Source organism: Danaus plexippus, chromosome 20, assembly GCF_018135715.1.
Source record: "Danaus plexippus chromosome 20, MEX_DaPlex, whole genome shotgun sequence".
Classification (NCBI taxonomy): domain Eukaryota; kingdom Metazoa; phylum Arthropoda; class Insecta; order Lepidoptera; family Nymphalidae; genus Danaus; species Danaus plexippus.
In genome coordinates this window covers 2,927,381-2,941,144 of record NC_083550.1, presented here as the reverse complement: position 1 = coordinate 2,941,144, position 13,764 = coordinate 2,927,381, and the positions used below count along the sequence as shown (strand labels likewise).

The following is a 13,764-nucleotide window of genomic DNA, read 5'->3' as shown; positions in this document are numbered from 1 at the left end:
AAAAAAATATTTTTTTTAAAAGATTTGGTAATTGTTTATAGTATTCGTCGGTGAAATTGGTGAATTGAGAAATACTTAAAGATGTTGTCTACATAGTTGATAAATGCTGTAACGACTCTCTGACCTTTGAACTATCATTGTGATAATTATTATTTGTAATAAACCTCATTTAGTTCTTGTTTCCATTCTACAAAAATGTGTTCAAGGAGCGTTACATTTATCTCGAAGAAGTATTTATTAGTGAATCGATTGGGATTTTCTAATATACACGCTCGGTGTTTTAGTGACGGACATAGTAAACCTAAGCAAACTCCCTTGTATAATTTGCACCAAAAGTATGGCGGCAAAGTGGTTGATTTTGCAGGGTTTCTCTTACCAGTGCAATATTCAGACTTGAGTGTCTCCGCATCACATTTGTTTACAAGAAAAAGCGCTTCGATATTTGATGTTTCCCATATGTTACAAACTAATGTGTACGGTAAGGATTGCGTATCTTGGTTTGAATCGATATGCCCAGTCGACTTAAAGGGAATGGCACATGGTACCAGCTCATTGACTGTATTCTTAAATAAAGACGGTGGAATTATAGATGACCTTATAGTTACCAAAGTCAAAGAAGACCAACTCTACATAGTTTCAAATGCCGGTCGTTTAGAAGTCGACACACAACACATGCTCGAAACTTCGGAATTGTATCGTAAAAAAGGCAAAGATGTAAAAGTTAGTATGTGGGATGTGACACAAAGAGCCTTAATAGCTGTGCAAGGGCCGAAGGCAGCGGCTGCTGTGCAAGCTATTACAAATTTACAATTAGAGGAACTAACATTTATGACATCCCGAATTGGTTTAGTTGCGGGGGTTGAATGTAGAGTAACCCGCTGTGGTTACACGGGTGAAGATGGTGTAGAGATTTCCATTCCAGAAGATAAAGCCGTTCAAGTAACTGACGCTTTATTACAGTGTAAAGATGTGAAACTCGCTGGTCTGGGAGCTAGAGATTCCCTCCGTTTAGAGGCTGGATTATGTTTGTATGGAAACGATATCGATGAAACTGTTACTCCTGTTGAAGCTGCCTTGACTTGGTTAATATCTAAGAACCGTCGGCAAAGCGCTGATTTCCCCGGAGCCGAGATTATTTTACGTCAAATCAAAGATGGCGTAAGCAAAAGAAGGGTTGGTATAAGAATGGTGGAGGGAGCACCGGCACGTAAGGACGCGCTTTTGAAAGATGCTAACGGAAATGTCATTGGTAAAGTGACAAGCGGCTGTCCAAGTCCCTCGCTTGGCGGGAACGTAGCAATGGGATACGTAAAGGAAGAATTTAAAAAAGTCGGAAACGAATTACTTGTAAACATCCGAGGAAAAGATGTGGCTTGCAATGTCGCGAAAATGCCTTTCGTCCCCTCAAAATATTACATAAAGAAATAAGACGCATATAATTCAATTAGTTTTATTTACATACATTTAAAAAATACATATTAATAATTAAGTAACGATTCAATTAATAAAAATGCAAATAGTTCAAAACAGATAAACAACACAATATAGTTATCATAGTAACAACGTTTGAGCAATACTCAATAAATTCGATACAATAAAAAAAAAAACAAACTATTTCTGGAATCTTCTAGGAATGTGATGGCAATGTTTGAACTTTTAATACTGTCTATATTTACATGTCTATCACATTATAAAAATATTATTAGAGAATAAAAATATACAAATACTATAAATTATTAAGTAGTAATTAAAACAATTTAAATATAATTTGTACATAAAAATCATGGTGTCCCTATCATACTTAAAACTTATAAGGCACCCTTTGTAGTCAACAATGGCTTGGTTTTTCAATCATTCTTATTGTAACTATTAGTTTCATAAAATATATAACATTTTATTATAGTTTTAATTAGTTTTTGAAATTTTAAGAGTAAAGTAGAAACATTGGGACGGACAGAGATCGGTGGAATTATTGTCTTTTATAAAATTTATCTTATATTTGCTTTTTTATCAGAATGTCATTATTTAAAAATACTGTTTCAAAGGAAATTTATAAATTTTTATGACGATTTCAAATTAAAATGTTAATTAGAAAGGACAAATGATAAATTTGTGCAATTTGACACCGTATGCACTATGTCTTGATTAACATCAGTGTATGAGAGTAGGAAAATGTATTCTCAAAAGTACTATATAATAACATGATGAGATTATTTTATCACTTTAACTTTATTGATGTATGTATATATCAGAGATTGCTTTAAAAGGATCAAGGATATTCCAAGCATGTTTTTTAAAGTTGGAGAAATAATTTTAGAGTAAAAACTTAAACAAGGGAAAAGAAATTCACTTAGAACAGAAGGATGGATTTGTTGTTCTCGGTACAGAAATTTTTATCACCAAGTAACAAGATATTAATAATTTTAATTAATTAAAACTATTTTATCTCATTCTTGCTATCCTCCTAACAGTTACCTTGGCATAGCTTTATAGAAATATGGTATAAATTCTGTATACAAACGACATAATACCTTTAAAATAAATCATTCTATCAATGTATGTAAAAATAATTGTTATTTAAAATTGTCAGTGTTAAAGTTAGCACTGGAAACTCGTACTAAGCACACATTTTAATGTTGCTTCTTGTGTGACTGAAAAATAAGCATTATACTAAAATATTTTGTGTCAATGAGGACTGTCCGGAGATTCCTTGAAGTTGCTACGGGCAAGACGAGCGAAGTCATCAGATAACTCTTTCATCTTCTCAGTGTACTAAAGATAATAACATTATTTTAATAATTTAATGTCTATACACAGATTAAGAAACCAAATCAAGTAAAACATTTTTTTAATATATATATATGTATATATTTTTTAGACTTACATCTACCGGTGCTTTAGTCTGTGACATCTGTCCCTTGTCTTTGATTTTCCTTTCTTCTTGAACTCTACAGTTCACGTAATAGTTAATTTGATTTTGTAATTTAACGAATATTTTTCTGTACTCGTCTTGTATCCTGTTCATTTCGTTGTTTATGTGAGTATCCTTTTTTGTAATGTAATCCTGTACAAAGGTTTCTTATAAGATAATAACAAATTTTTCCCTGGTCAAACATATTAAATCCGCAAGTAATTTCATTCATATATATAATACTAGATTTTGCCTGCGACTACGTCCGTGTGGATTTTAAAAACTTGGGCTCATAGAGAAAGGTATAGTGTGTTAATACAATATATGTTAACCAGTCGTCAGCGCCATCTATTGTCTGTCACATGATTTTATGCACTACAAAGATTATAACACATTCCCGTGGGAAAAGCATTGAAGGAAAGGATGAAATAGAGCCTATGTATTATTCTGATATGTAAGCTACATTACCGTAAAGTTACATTAAAATTAATTCAGTACTTTTCACGTGAAAGAGTTACAAACTATCGCGTTTATAATATTTGTAAGATAAAAATAAGTAATTTTATATCATGAATATTTTTTTTATGTCAGTACTGGTATTAATAAGCCACTTAAACTACGTTGATACTACTTATTATCATGCGTCATGATTTATCAATGAAAAACCGGAAGTACTGCGTAATTTGTTTGATCGCGCAAACTTGTGGTAACGACACAGATATGAATTTTGTTATGGGTTACTCTACCTTATAAGTCAATACCGTTCTCTTGGCGTTTTTATATTTCTCCTGTAGTATTTGGTAGTCGGATTGTATTTTAGCGTACTTCTCCTCAACTTGTGTCAGATTAGACTGTAGTTCGACTACCATATTCTTAAGCGACTGGCACTCCTTGGTGCTCGATGAGTTCTTCTGTTTCCAGTCTTCTTTCTCCTTTTTCAGAACATCTTCTACGGATCCCAATCTCATTAATCTCTTTAAATATTTCTCAGCCGTGTGCCTCCATTCTGCGACTTCATCTTTAGCGTTGTTCAATTGTTTCTGCAGCTGATTATGATCCTTAATGATTTCTGATATTTCGTTCTCCTTAGCTTCTAATATCTGCGTGACCTTTGACCTCTCTGATAATATGAACTCCTTCATCGTGTCCACCTCCTTAGCCTTCCTCTCCAGTAGTTCCTTTAACTTGGTCACGGTGTTGAGATTCTCTGTTTCCATTTCCTTGAGACGCCTGGCGCAATTCATTTCAATAGTTTTTATTTCCAACGTGAATTTCTCGGCTATTTGATCTCTAATAGCTTTCTCTTTCATCATTAGCGCCATCTGTAATAACCATAGAGTTTATTTAAAGCTTTGTTGAATTCAAATCTATGGTGGACTTATATATAGTGTTTTTTATCTTAGTTTTTATTTGTATTCCTAAGTAACAAAACGAAGTGAACTTTATTTTTGAGGGCAAAGAATTTTGAATAGTTTGCTATTCTATTTCTAGGTTTAACGTATAATATATATTAAGATAAACATATTAAATTATAATATTTCAATAACAACTCAACGGTGTACAAATACTTATACAAGACACACACAAAGTATTATCCTTTTCTCTCCACAGATAAGTTTAGCAACTAAAGTATTATAAAGAATATTTTATATATACAATAATTGTCTGAAAATTTCATGTATAGAGATTTATGGGAAAATATCTGTCTTTTATTCCTGCATATGTTTGTTCTAATTGTAATGACTGATGAGATCTGAGACTGTCGCGAGTGTTCATTTAAATGGAAGTAATACTTTCGGATTACTACGCGTTAGTTTTTCCATTCACATCTCGTCTGCCCGTGATCACGGTCGCTGCAAAGTAACCGAATCGTCGGCTGTGTAGTTTTTAAAAATAATAAAATAACGTGTAGTAGTCCAAAAATATTAGTTTCATGTAATGACTAATTTTAATTATGATATATATTTATTATTGTTATTAATTAAATATAATAACGTAACCTTATCATCGAGCTCTTCATTATCATGTACCGCACTACCAACTTCTTCCCTGTCCCTGTCCTCCTCCGTGTTGGTGGCCACCGACCTAAGGTCACAAAGCTTCTTGTATCTCTCCATGATGTAGCTTTGGAAGAATTCCGCTTTATCTTTCAACTCCTTCATCAACGTCTCATTACTTTGTTGGGACACTGAAAATTTTTATATTGTTATTAACAACTTTTATATTTTAATTTTAATTATAGATATCGCCAATGTCATCTGTCAATATTATACTGAACTATGTAGAGGGATTTGCAATAATTGCTTGCGGGTTAGCCCATATTACACCCCAGTATTGATATCGTGTCTTGTGTCATCCTTACTATGACACTTCGTGCCAATTCTCGAGGACCCCTCAATCACATCCTGACTTGGTGACAATGGAATTACCTCAGGATAAAGACCTTTCGATTAAAAGGATAAGCTTACAAATAGGTCTTTTTTGAAATTGTTCAAAAAGTAGCCTAAGTTACTCCTTATGATATTACCTACACGAAAGTGTATTACCCGGCCAAATCGGCCTAGCCGTTACAGAGATCAGCCGGAACAAACAGACAGACAAAAATACAAAAAATGTATTTTTAATGCAGTATGTATTTTAAATTTAATTTATTTGTATAGATTATATACGTTTTCGTATATCTGTGCCATATATTAAATGTCGGGACACAATAATGCTTAGTTAAACATTTTTTTTATAAGTCCTAAGATATCTTAAATATGAAATAAATGCTAGCTTTACTTTATAACGAAATCATTTATCATTATAAATTTTTTAAATATATTAACGCATATTATTGAATTAAAATAAAATTACTGTGATTAAAATACATCACAGATAATATAATTTGTTTTATATGTCATTATTTTCTTTATTAATATATAAGTATAACAAATACCTAATTTTATGTTACACTTGTTGAGTTGTTCTTCTAGATTTCTTATATGTGTCAATTGCTTTTCGCATTGCATGCACGGTTGGATCTCTTTGCGCATAGACGTTTTCTCATCTGTGGAAGAAATTTAATATATATATATATATATATATATATATATATATATATATATATATATAATAAGAATATATTATGACTTTGTTGTTATTTTCTATAACGATATAACAAAACGCAAATTATAAACAGCTAGATTTAATTTGATGCTTTTCTAACTCTGTGTTATATAGTTGGGTAAATTTTTAAATGAATTTTAGAATTGGGTTCAGAAATGAATAAATATTGTGGGTAAAGATAATTGTAGGGTAACCAAAAGACAGCGCCATCTACAGACCAAAATACAAGTTTAATGCCGTGATCCCGAGGGGACTACACGGAAAATTCTGCCACATATATGACTCAAATAGTTGCGGGTCTAAGCTGCATTACTGTAATTTGATAGTTTGAAATGAATACACAACACTTGTTGCGTGTTAGCGAAACAAACAACACCCATAGTAACTTTTGCATTAGTGTTGTTACTTCACAACATATAATAGTGTACTTAAATAATATAACCTTCCAAGAATTTATTCAATTTGTCAGTGAATTCCTTCTGTTTGTCCGTGAACATCTTCTGCAGCTCGGATATTCTCTTGTTGGCTCTGTCCAACTCTTCCTTGGTACTGTTGAGGTCGGAGGTCAGTTTCTCGACCTGTCTCTTCTCTCTCTCTATTCTTCCGACGTAATCTCTTTCTTCGGACTTATAGTGTTCTAATTCGCGTTGTGTTTTTGTTTGTACTTCTTTCAATTCCCTCGAGGCTGCATCTCTTTCGCTGCACACCTTGATGATATAAAAAAAATATTACTTTTATGAATATTTTCTTGTTTCTCTATTAAATAGACAACTATAACACAAATAATATTGATAGCTAACAAAAATGTAGAATAAATTATAGACCACAAACAATTCCGTATGTGTTAATAGAATTATTAAGTATGAAACAGTTAACAAAGATTATTACTATTATTACATGACATATACATAACTTTTATTAATATCTACAAATAAATTTATACATGAGAAAGATTTTTCGCAATATTTACTTAATTTGTTTAGTGATGCTATTTGTTAATAATTTTTTTTTGCTAACTTATGCTACATTATGATTGTACGTTGTTTACAATATTTATCTCGTTTCGTTGTACTGACCTGTATGTATAGCGTCTTCAACTCCCCGTTTTCTCTGAGCGTGTCTTTGAGCGTGTTGTTATTTTTTTCGAGTTCTCTCAATAGATCAACGTTAGCTTCTTGTACGAGCGACGCGCGACTGCCCTTTTCATTCTTAAGTTTCTCATAGTCCATCTCCAATTCAGTGTTCTTTAGTTCAAGCTGATGAATTTATATTACTTGGTTAGGAATTAGTTTTTGTGAAGAATAATTAATTTGGTTAGAAATTAAGTTATTGTAAAATTATTATTATTATAAATATGTTACATGGAATACAATAATACTCGAGGAAATTGAGATATCTTTCGATTTTTAAACACATTATTATATGTTGTCAATAGTTTGCAAACAAAAAATTTTTTTTTTTCTTGGCTCATATTTACTATTGTGTCATTCCCTATTGATAAATATAAAACCTCTTTACTAACTTTTTTAATCTCATCCCTCAAGTTGTCAGCGTCGACCCTCAGCTGTTCGTTTTGTTCCTTATACTTCAACAATATATCTGAATCTGAGTTGGCTTCAAACAGGTCGATCTTATTCTGTAGTACAGCGAGTCGGGATGTCAGTTGTAATTCTAAGCCCATTTTTTCCTCTAACTTAGATCTCAGCTCGGATTCTTGTTTTCTTTGCTGTTCGAGTTTCATGTCCCTGTAATTGTTTTTTTTTAAGAATATTATATACATATTGTGTATGCTTATCCAATATTTTTGTATCTGTAGTTAGTTATACTGAATAAACTTATATTCAATTCAAAATAATTGTAGGCTTTTTAGTTCATTAAATATCATTGTTACGAGAAGTATATTGCAAGCCCCTCAGCAGTTTTGGCTTGATATAATCATTCATACGTATAAAGTGAGTTCACCTCTTCGTTATTTCTTCTTGCAATGTATTAAGTTTTTGCAGCTGTTGTTTGTTGCGGCTCAATACTTCTTTAAGTGTTGCCAGCTTGCCCGGGGACGGAGGATCGCCTGATTTTTTTTTTATTTGAAATAAATTATAAATAAAAATTTCCATAATAATGATACAGGAATAATTCCTGAAGGTTTGCTTTCATGATTTGTTAGGAAAGTCATCACAACTGTACCATATATATATATATTTTTCTATTGACATCGTTTTATAAATCATTTACTAATAAGACCATAAGTGGTATTAATATTGTTTTAAATTAGTAATTCTCTGTATTGTTAAATAATTATACAGTCAAGTATAAAGTTGTACATCACTTAAATATATTCTATCATTCAGTGTTGCTACTTATAATAATACTATTAATTGTATGTAATTAATTTAAATGTATAATACCTATGTTGTAACTGTTATCTGGGAGCGCGTCTTTTAATATTTGGCTCAACGATGCCCTCCAGTTTTCATATTCGCGTTGACAGGACATCACTTTGTTCCTACATTGAGATAGTTCGTGTGCTGTTAATTCTAATTTTGACTGTAATATAAATAAATTATTAAAATAACATCAAAAAAATACATGAATTAAATTTTTGCTATGCATTTGTTGGACCAATTTCGTAACACACAAAAGACAATCACTAAAATTTTTAACAAATATAACAGTATGAGATCTGAGTCTGTCGCGAGTGTTCATTTTACTACGCGTTAGTTTTTCCTTTCTAATCTAATCCGCCCGTGATCACGGTCGCTGCAAAGTAACCGAAACGTCGGGATTTTTAAAAAATAATAAATTAACTCGTAGTTATACGAATTACATTAGATTCATATATCCCAATACTGACATTAAAGTTTAGAATGGGTCGAATTTACTATGATTTTGTAATCCTTACCCCCAGCTCCTTAACTTGCATCCTCGCGGTGTTCCTCTCTGTGGTAAGTTGTAGAATCTTTTCTTTAAGCCGCGTAGAGTCTCCGTTGAGTAGTTTTTTCTGCGCCTCCTGTAACTCCGCGGCGAGTCTGTTGATGGTTGCTCCTTTGTCTATGAGTATATCTTCCTTCTCTCTATCCCTTTCCATACAGCGCTTCTCTAGAAGCTTTACTTCGTTCTCCTGCAAAGAGAATACTGATTAATATTTTTGAATATGGAATATGTATTATAAGTATGTGACATTACAGATACATGATTTAATGTAATCTATATAATTTTCTAATTATTACGATTTATGTTCATTATAATGAATGAACTGCTTTGAGTGTATTTTTGTAATCTATATCCACTTATCTGGCAGGTTTTTTGCAGATTTATTAAAGATATATAACAAAAATTTAAGGTCTCGCTTTTGTTAAATTTAAGACTAAGTTCGTATAAAATGCTCTACTGTTATTTCAGACGGTGTTAAATTAGAGTACTCTGGAGATAATAATTATTTACAAATAAATATATCTGTACCTTCTCTTCGAGTCTATTTTTTGCTTTCATAAGGTCATTTTGAAGTCTCTCTACTTCTTCTCTATGTCTGGAAATTGATTAACATTCAAAGATTGAGAAAACATTGTAAAAATATAGTGGGGAAAATTATACATTGAGACGTCGTTGTGAGTAGTTAATGCAAAGGGAAATAACTTATTTTTGTTTGTCCAAAAAACATTACTATTATCTTTTAAATGAAACTAATATTTTTCGGACATACTACGCGTGCATTATTTTAGGTTAAAACTACATACTCCCGACGTTTCGGTTACTTTTCAGCAACCGTGGTCACGGGCAGACGAGAAAAATATAGCACGCGTAGTATATCCGAAAAATATTAGTTTCATTTAAATGAATAAAACTCGCGAAAGTCTTAGATCTCATTACTATTATCTTCTTTGAATATAAGAATGTTGGAGTATAAAATTAAGATGGGAACAATATTTGCAACAAGTCTACGGACACGCAAACAAATGTCCATACAACCAAACAAAAATTAAAAGTGAAAGTATGAAATGGTCCTATAAAATTGACTGTACTTTGAACCACATAAAAGAGTTTAAATTAATATTCCATACCTATCTTGTTGTTCTCTGAATAAAGCATCCGTGTCATGAGAGTGCGCCACCTACAACACATGGTTGGCATATGAAAATTAATGTTACAGGGCGATGATGTACCGTGGCATTGATGTGCCTTATAAAAAATTTGCTTAGAGTTTTGGGCCAGTATATTTTTTCTATAGCCTATAAAATGAAGGTAAAATAATAAGTTAAAGTTTATACACGTGCGTGCTAGTCATAAATCTAAAACAAAGCTTGCTTAATTCCTATTTTTTTTTTTCAAATATGTATAGGAACTTCGTTTCTTTTCCTTGGATCTGACATGCTGCCTGCCTGAGTTAGCTTTTGATACACTATAGATGATATTTCATGTATTTTCGCTTACAATGGTTTAGAGTCCTATTGCTAGATATGCATTATGATACGCCGGGACATACACTCCTGGTTTTGTGTAAACTACCCTACCCTTCGAAACGCAAAAAAAAGGTTTAATTATATACCCTTATAAAATTAAAATTTAACTTCAGTATTGTAATCTAGTTTGTGAGCATCTTTTTTTTTAAGTTAAATTAATTTCGACACAATATGCTCTCCGCACAACTTTTTTTATGTTCCTGTTTCTTGTGGCTTAAATAATAATAGGTCCACATAAAACTTAATTTGCTATAGCATTAATGTAAATAAATTAACACAAATAAAAAAAAATAAAATTGTCTATGATAATGACATCACAATTACTACACAATTTATATAAGAGAGTATTATTATAGTATATATTACAGAAATAGCATTAATAATTTATATATATATAACCTTCATAGTGTGTAATCTAGTTTGTGACTCCTGAAGTGCCATATTTGCGGCCCTTAGCTCCAATTTTAATTGTTCTTTTCCCTTTTCACTTTCGGTCACCTTCTCGGCTAACGCTGCCATTTGTTGTTCCAACTCTATAGACTTATGCTTACTTGATGCTGTCGGTAATAAAAGATCATTGTAAGACAATTTGAAGGAAACAATGATAAAGTATTTTTGTTTGTCTTTAAAGCATCATAGTTATGTTTTAAAAACTTAAAAGTTGTAGACAAGAAATGAGATTTAAATAGTATAGATATGTCAATTTATATATATATATATATAATGTCAATTTATATATATATATATATATATATATATATATATATAAATTGACATATCTATACATGGATATGACAAAAAAAAAATTTATTATCTGTAATACCTTTTTAATTATCATTTCAAAAAGTTAGGACAGATCTAGTCTTATTATGAAATAAAAGTTAATGAAAGAAATATCTAATAACAACCAAATTTAATTTAATTCAAATTAACCAAATATCTTAAATATCTTTAATTTTAAAACGCTTTTTCTAAGTAACATGACTTGAATTTAAAGATATTGACTGAGACGCATGTTAATAAGTTTAATAACAACAAAATTTTTTATATAAAAATAAAAGCATATACATAAGACCATACAATATAATCATATATTACCTGATAGTGACAATACTTACTAAATAATTGGCGGGCCTCTTGTAGTGATAACTCTGCCTTTTCCTTGTCCTGAATAGCTGCCAGTAGCCTGGCTCGTAGGCTTTCAATCTCACTGTCCAATTTCTCTATTTGACCCGCATAGTGTTGGCTTTCTTCAATTCGTCTCTAAAATGATATTTATATACTGTATTAGAATAATCAGTTATATATTATCATGATTAATATTTATAAAATGTAGTAAAATATATAATAAATTATTCTTCAAATAAGTTCCTACATGTGGTTAGTTTTTATTTTTAAATCCTACAATTAATACAGCTTTATAAAATTAAAAAGAAAAAAAATATGTTACTGGCTTCACATAAGCTTCATAAAAAATGATGACAGTTAAGAATAATGACCGAAATAAAAAGTTTTAACATATAATACGTAATTGTGCAGTGTTAAATTACAGCCAAAGAAAGTTTTATTTCTAGTATATTAAAAATGACTTATACAAAAATAAATTTCATGGAAAAATTTTTACTTCTCTTATTTTTCCCCTGCGTTTCCAATAATGCAGGGTTTAAAATTTTTGTAACATATATTCTTACTAAAATTATTTAGAACTTTTTTGTACATAAACTCACCTCATACATAATTTTAAGCTGTTCGTAATCCATGTACTCCTGTCTAGCATCCAGATTTGTAATACCATTGTGATGTGCTTGAATCAAATTTATATTGAAAATAAATGTTATTTTATCAAGAATTGCTTATATGTACATTCAACATACCTCTGTAATCTTGATGGTAGTAATGGTTTTGACCATCTCCAGCACCATAAGGGCTGAAAGGAATGCCCATTCCATCTTCGTGACTTCTAATATATTGTAAATGGGATTTTGGTGTTTCGCAGTAAGGTTTCGACATATCTATATTATGTTGAATATCTTTTAAATGATTAAGTGATTCCACATATGTAGGTGGGACATTTCTAATTGGGTGTTGCACTGTGGACAGTAAATTTTTGATTAGATTTTATTTATGTTATTTGAACCGATATATACATGAAGATGAAGAACATTTAATATTTTAACACCAACCCCCATTAGCGCGAGTTGCATCCAACGTGTAGTTGCCGCTACTGTTAACAGAACTGTTCTCGTCATCATCTTGGAGATCATCAAATGCATTTTGTAAATTGTGCTTTAACTACAACAACAAACTTTGTCAGAAAACAAGTCATAAAACGAAAAAATGCAACATTATTATATACCTCTTCGTTTAAACGTTTTTTGTCCTCTAACTCCTCCTGTTCCTCAAGTCTATCTTGTACACTATTGTTAATGTGAATGCTTGCAGCACCTTGAAAGAGGCTCATTCCAGGCCCTTCCATGTTTTTTAAAATAACTGAGCACAACTTTATAAACTATTATATTTGTTTAATAAACTTAAGTTATCAATAAAAAAATAATCTTTTAACAATTTTAAAGTGAATCCTTATATATAGTTTATTCAGTAATATTATATTATTCACAACACATATTTAAATGTTTGTTTGTATTCTAAAGTTTTACTTCAACAATGTGACGTTTCAACTTTTAAATGAATCTGGCATAGACAAGGCTAGCGGAGTTGAGGCCAATTGTTTGTTGCCAGTAATTTTAAAAACATGTATGAGTGCCAGATCATTTATATTTTTAACTTTGATGTAATATGTAATAAGTGCGAAGTAATTACTCTCCTCTAGCAATATGATCTAAAAAAGTCTTAGAGATTAATTTTCTTAATTTTCATTGCTAATTAATGACACGCATGCTTAATTCCTTACACAGTTAAGATTTAAATATTTTCTTACATTTCTGGTAAAAAGTTCCTTTACTTTAGAGGTAAAAACATTTTAGGTGAATTGACGAATTTTCCCTTATTTCGTTAAAATGTAGAAAAATACAAATATTATTTAAAAGTTAACAAAAGAATACAATTATAATTTTAAAATCAGTATATTCAAGATCTTTATGACAAAAATAAAATGTTATTGTTTAAACGTGACTTCTACTTTTTAAATTAGTCGTGTCAACTTTATTGTGGTATAAATTGAATTTTATTCTATATAAATAACTACAAATTTTAAACGTTGTTTAAGTATATTTGCATATATTTATTTATGTCTCCAAGGGGCCATATAAGTAGATTATCTACTTAAAG

At 30.7% G+C, this 13,764-nt stretch overlaps 2 protein-coding genes across 2 annotated transcripts; one reads left to right on the top strand and one right to left on the bottom strand.

Annotated features, from left to right (window-relative positions):
- Positions 1 to 156: 156 nt before the first annotated feature.
- On the top strand, positions 157 to 1,634 carry LOC116774107 (aminomethyltransferase, mitochondrial). Its single transcript, XM_032666759.2, has one exon. It carries the CDS (start codon positions 196 to 198, stop codon positions 1,426 to 1,428), a length of 1,233 nt encoding a protein of 410 aa, XP_032522650.2. The 5' UTR covers positions 157 to 195; the 3' UTR covers positions 1,429 to 1,634.
- LOC116774023 (uncharacterized) lies at positions 1,437 to 13,646 on the bottom strand. The gene is made up of 19 exons (XM_061523785.1): positions 12,833 to 13,646; positions 12,660 to 12,768; positions 12,351 to 12,566; positions 12,204 to 12,280; positions 11,595 to 11,739; positions 10,876 to 11,033; positions 10,078 to 10,127; positions 9,479 to 9,545; positions 8,919 to 9,137; positions 8,425 to 8,563; positions 7,982 to 8,087; positions 7,542 to 7,764; positions 7,096 to 7,275; positions 6,462 to 6,726; positions 5,850 to 5,960; positions 4,912 to 5,099; positions 3,658 to 4,233; positions 2,885 to 3,064; positions 1,437 to 2,772 (listed from the first exon to the last, which is right to left on the bottom strand). The coding sequence occupies exons 1-19, from the start codon at positions 12,950 to 12,952 to the stop codon at positions 2,686 to 2,688; spliced, it is 3,216 nt and encodes a 1,071-aa protein (XP_061379769.1). The 5' UTR covers positions 12,953 to 13,646; the 3' UTR covers positions 1,437 to 2,685.
- Positions 13,647 to 13,764: the final 118 nt, after the last annotated feature.

Coding starts and splice junctions, on each gene's coding strand:
- LOC116774107 (XM_032666759.2), top strand. CDS start 196: ATGTGTTCAAGGAGCGTTACATTTATCTCGAAGAAGTATTTATTAGTG.
- LOC116774023 (XM_061523785.1), bottom strand. CDS start 12,952: ATGGAAGGGCCTGGAATGAGCCTCTTTCAAGGTGCTGCAAGCATTCAC. Junction 10,128..10,875: donor CTAGATTACACACTATGAAG/GTTATATATATA, acceptor CATGTGTTGTAG/GTGGCGCACTCTCATGACAC. Junction 7,765..7,981: donor CAAGAAGAAATAACGAAGAG/GTGAACTCACTT, acceptor AAACAATTACAG/GGACATGAAACTCGAACAGC.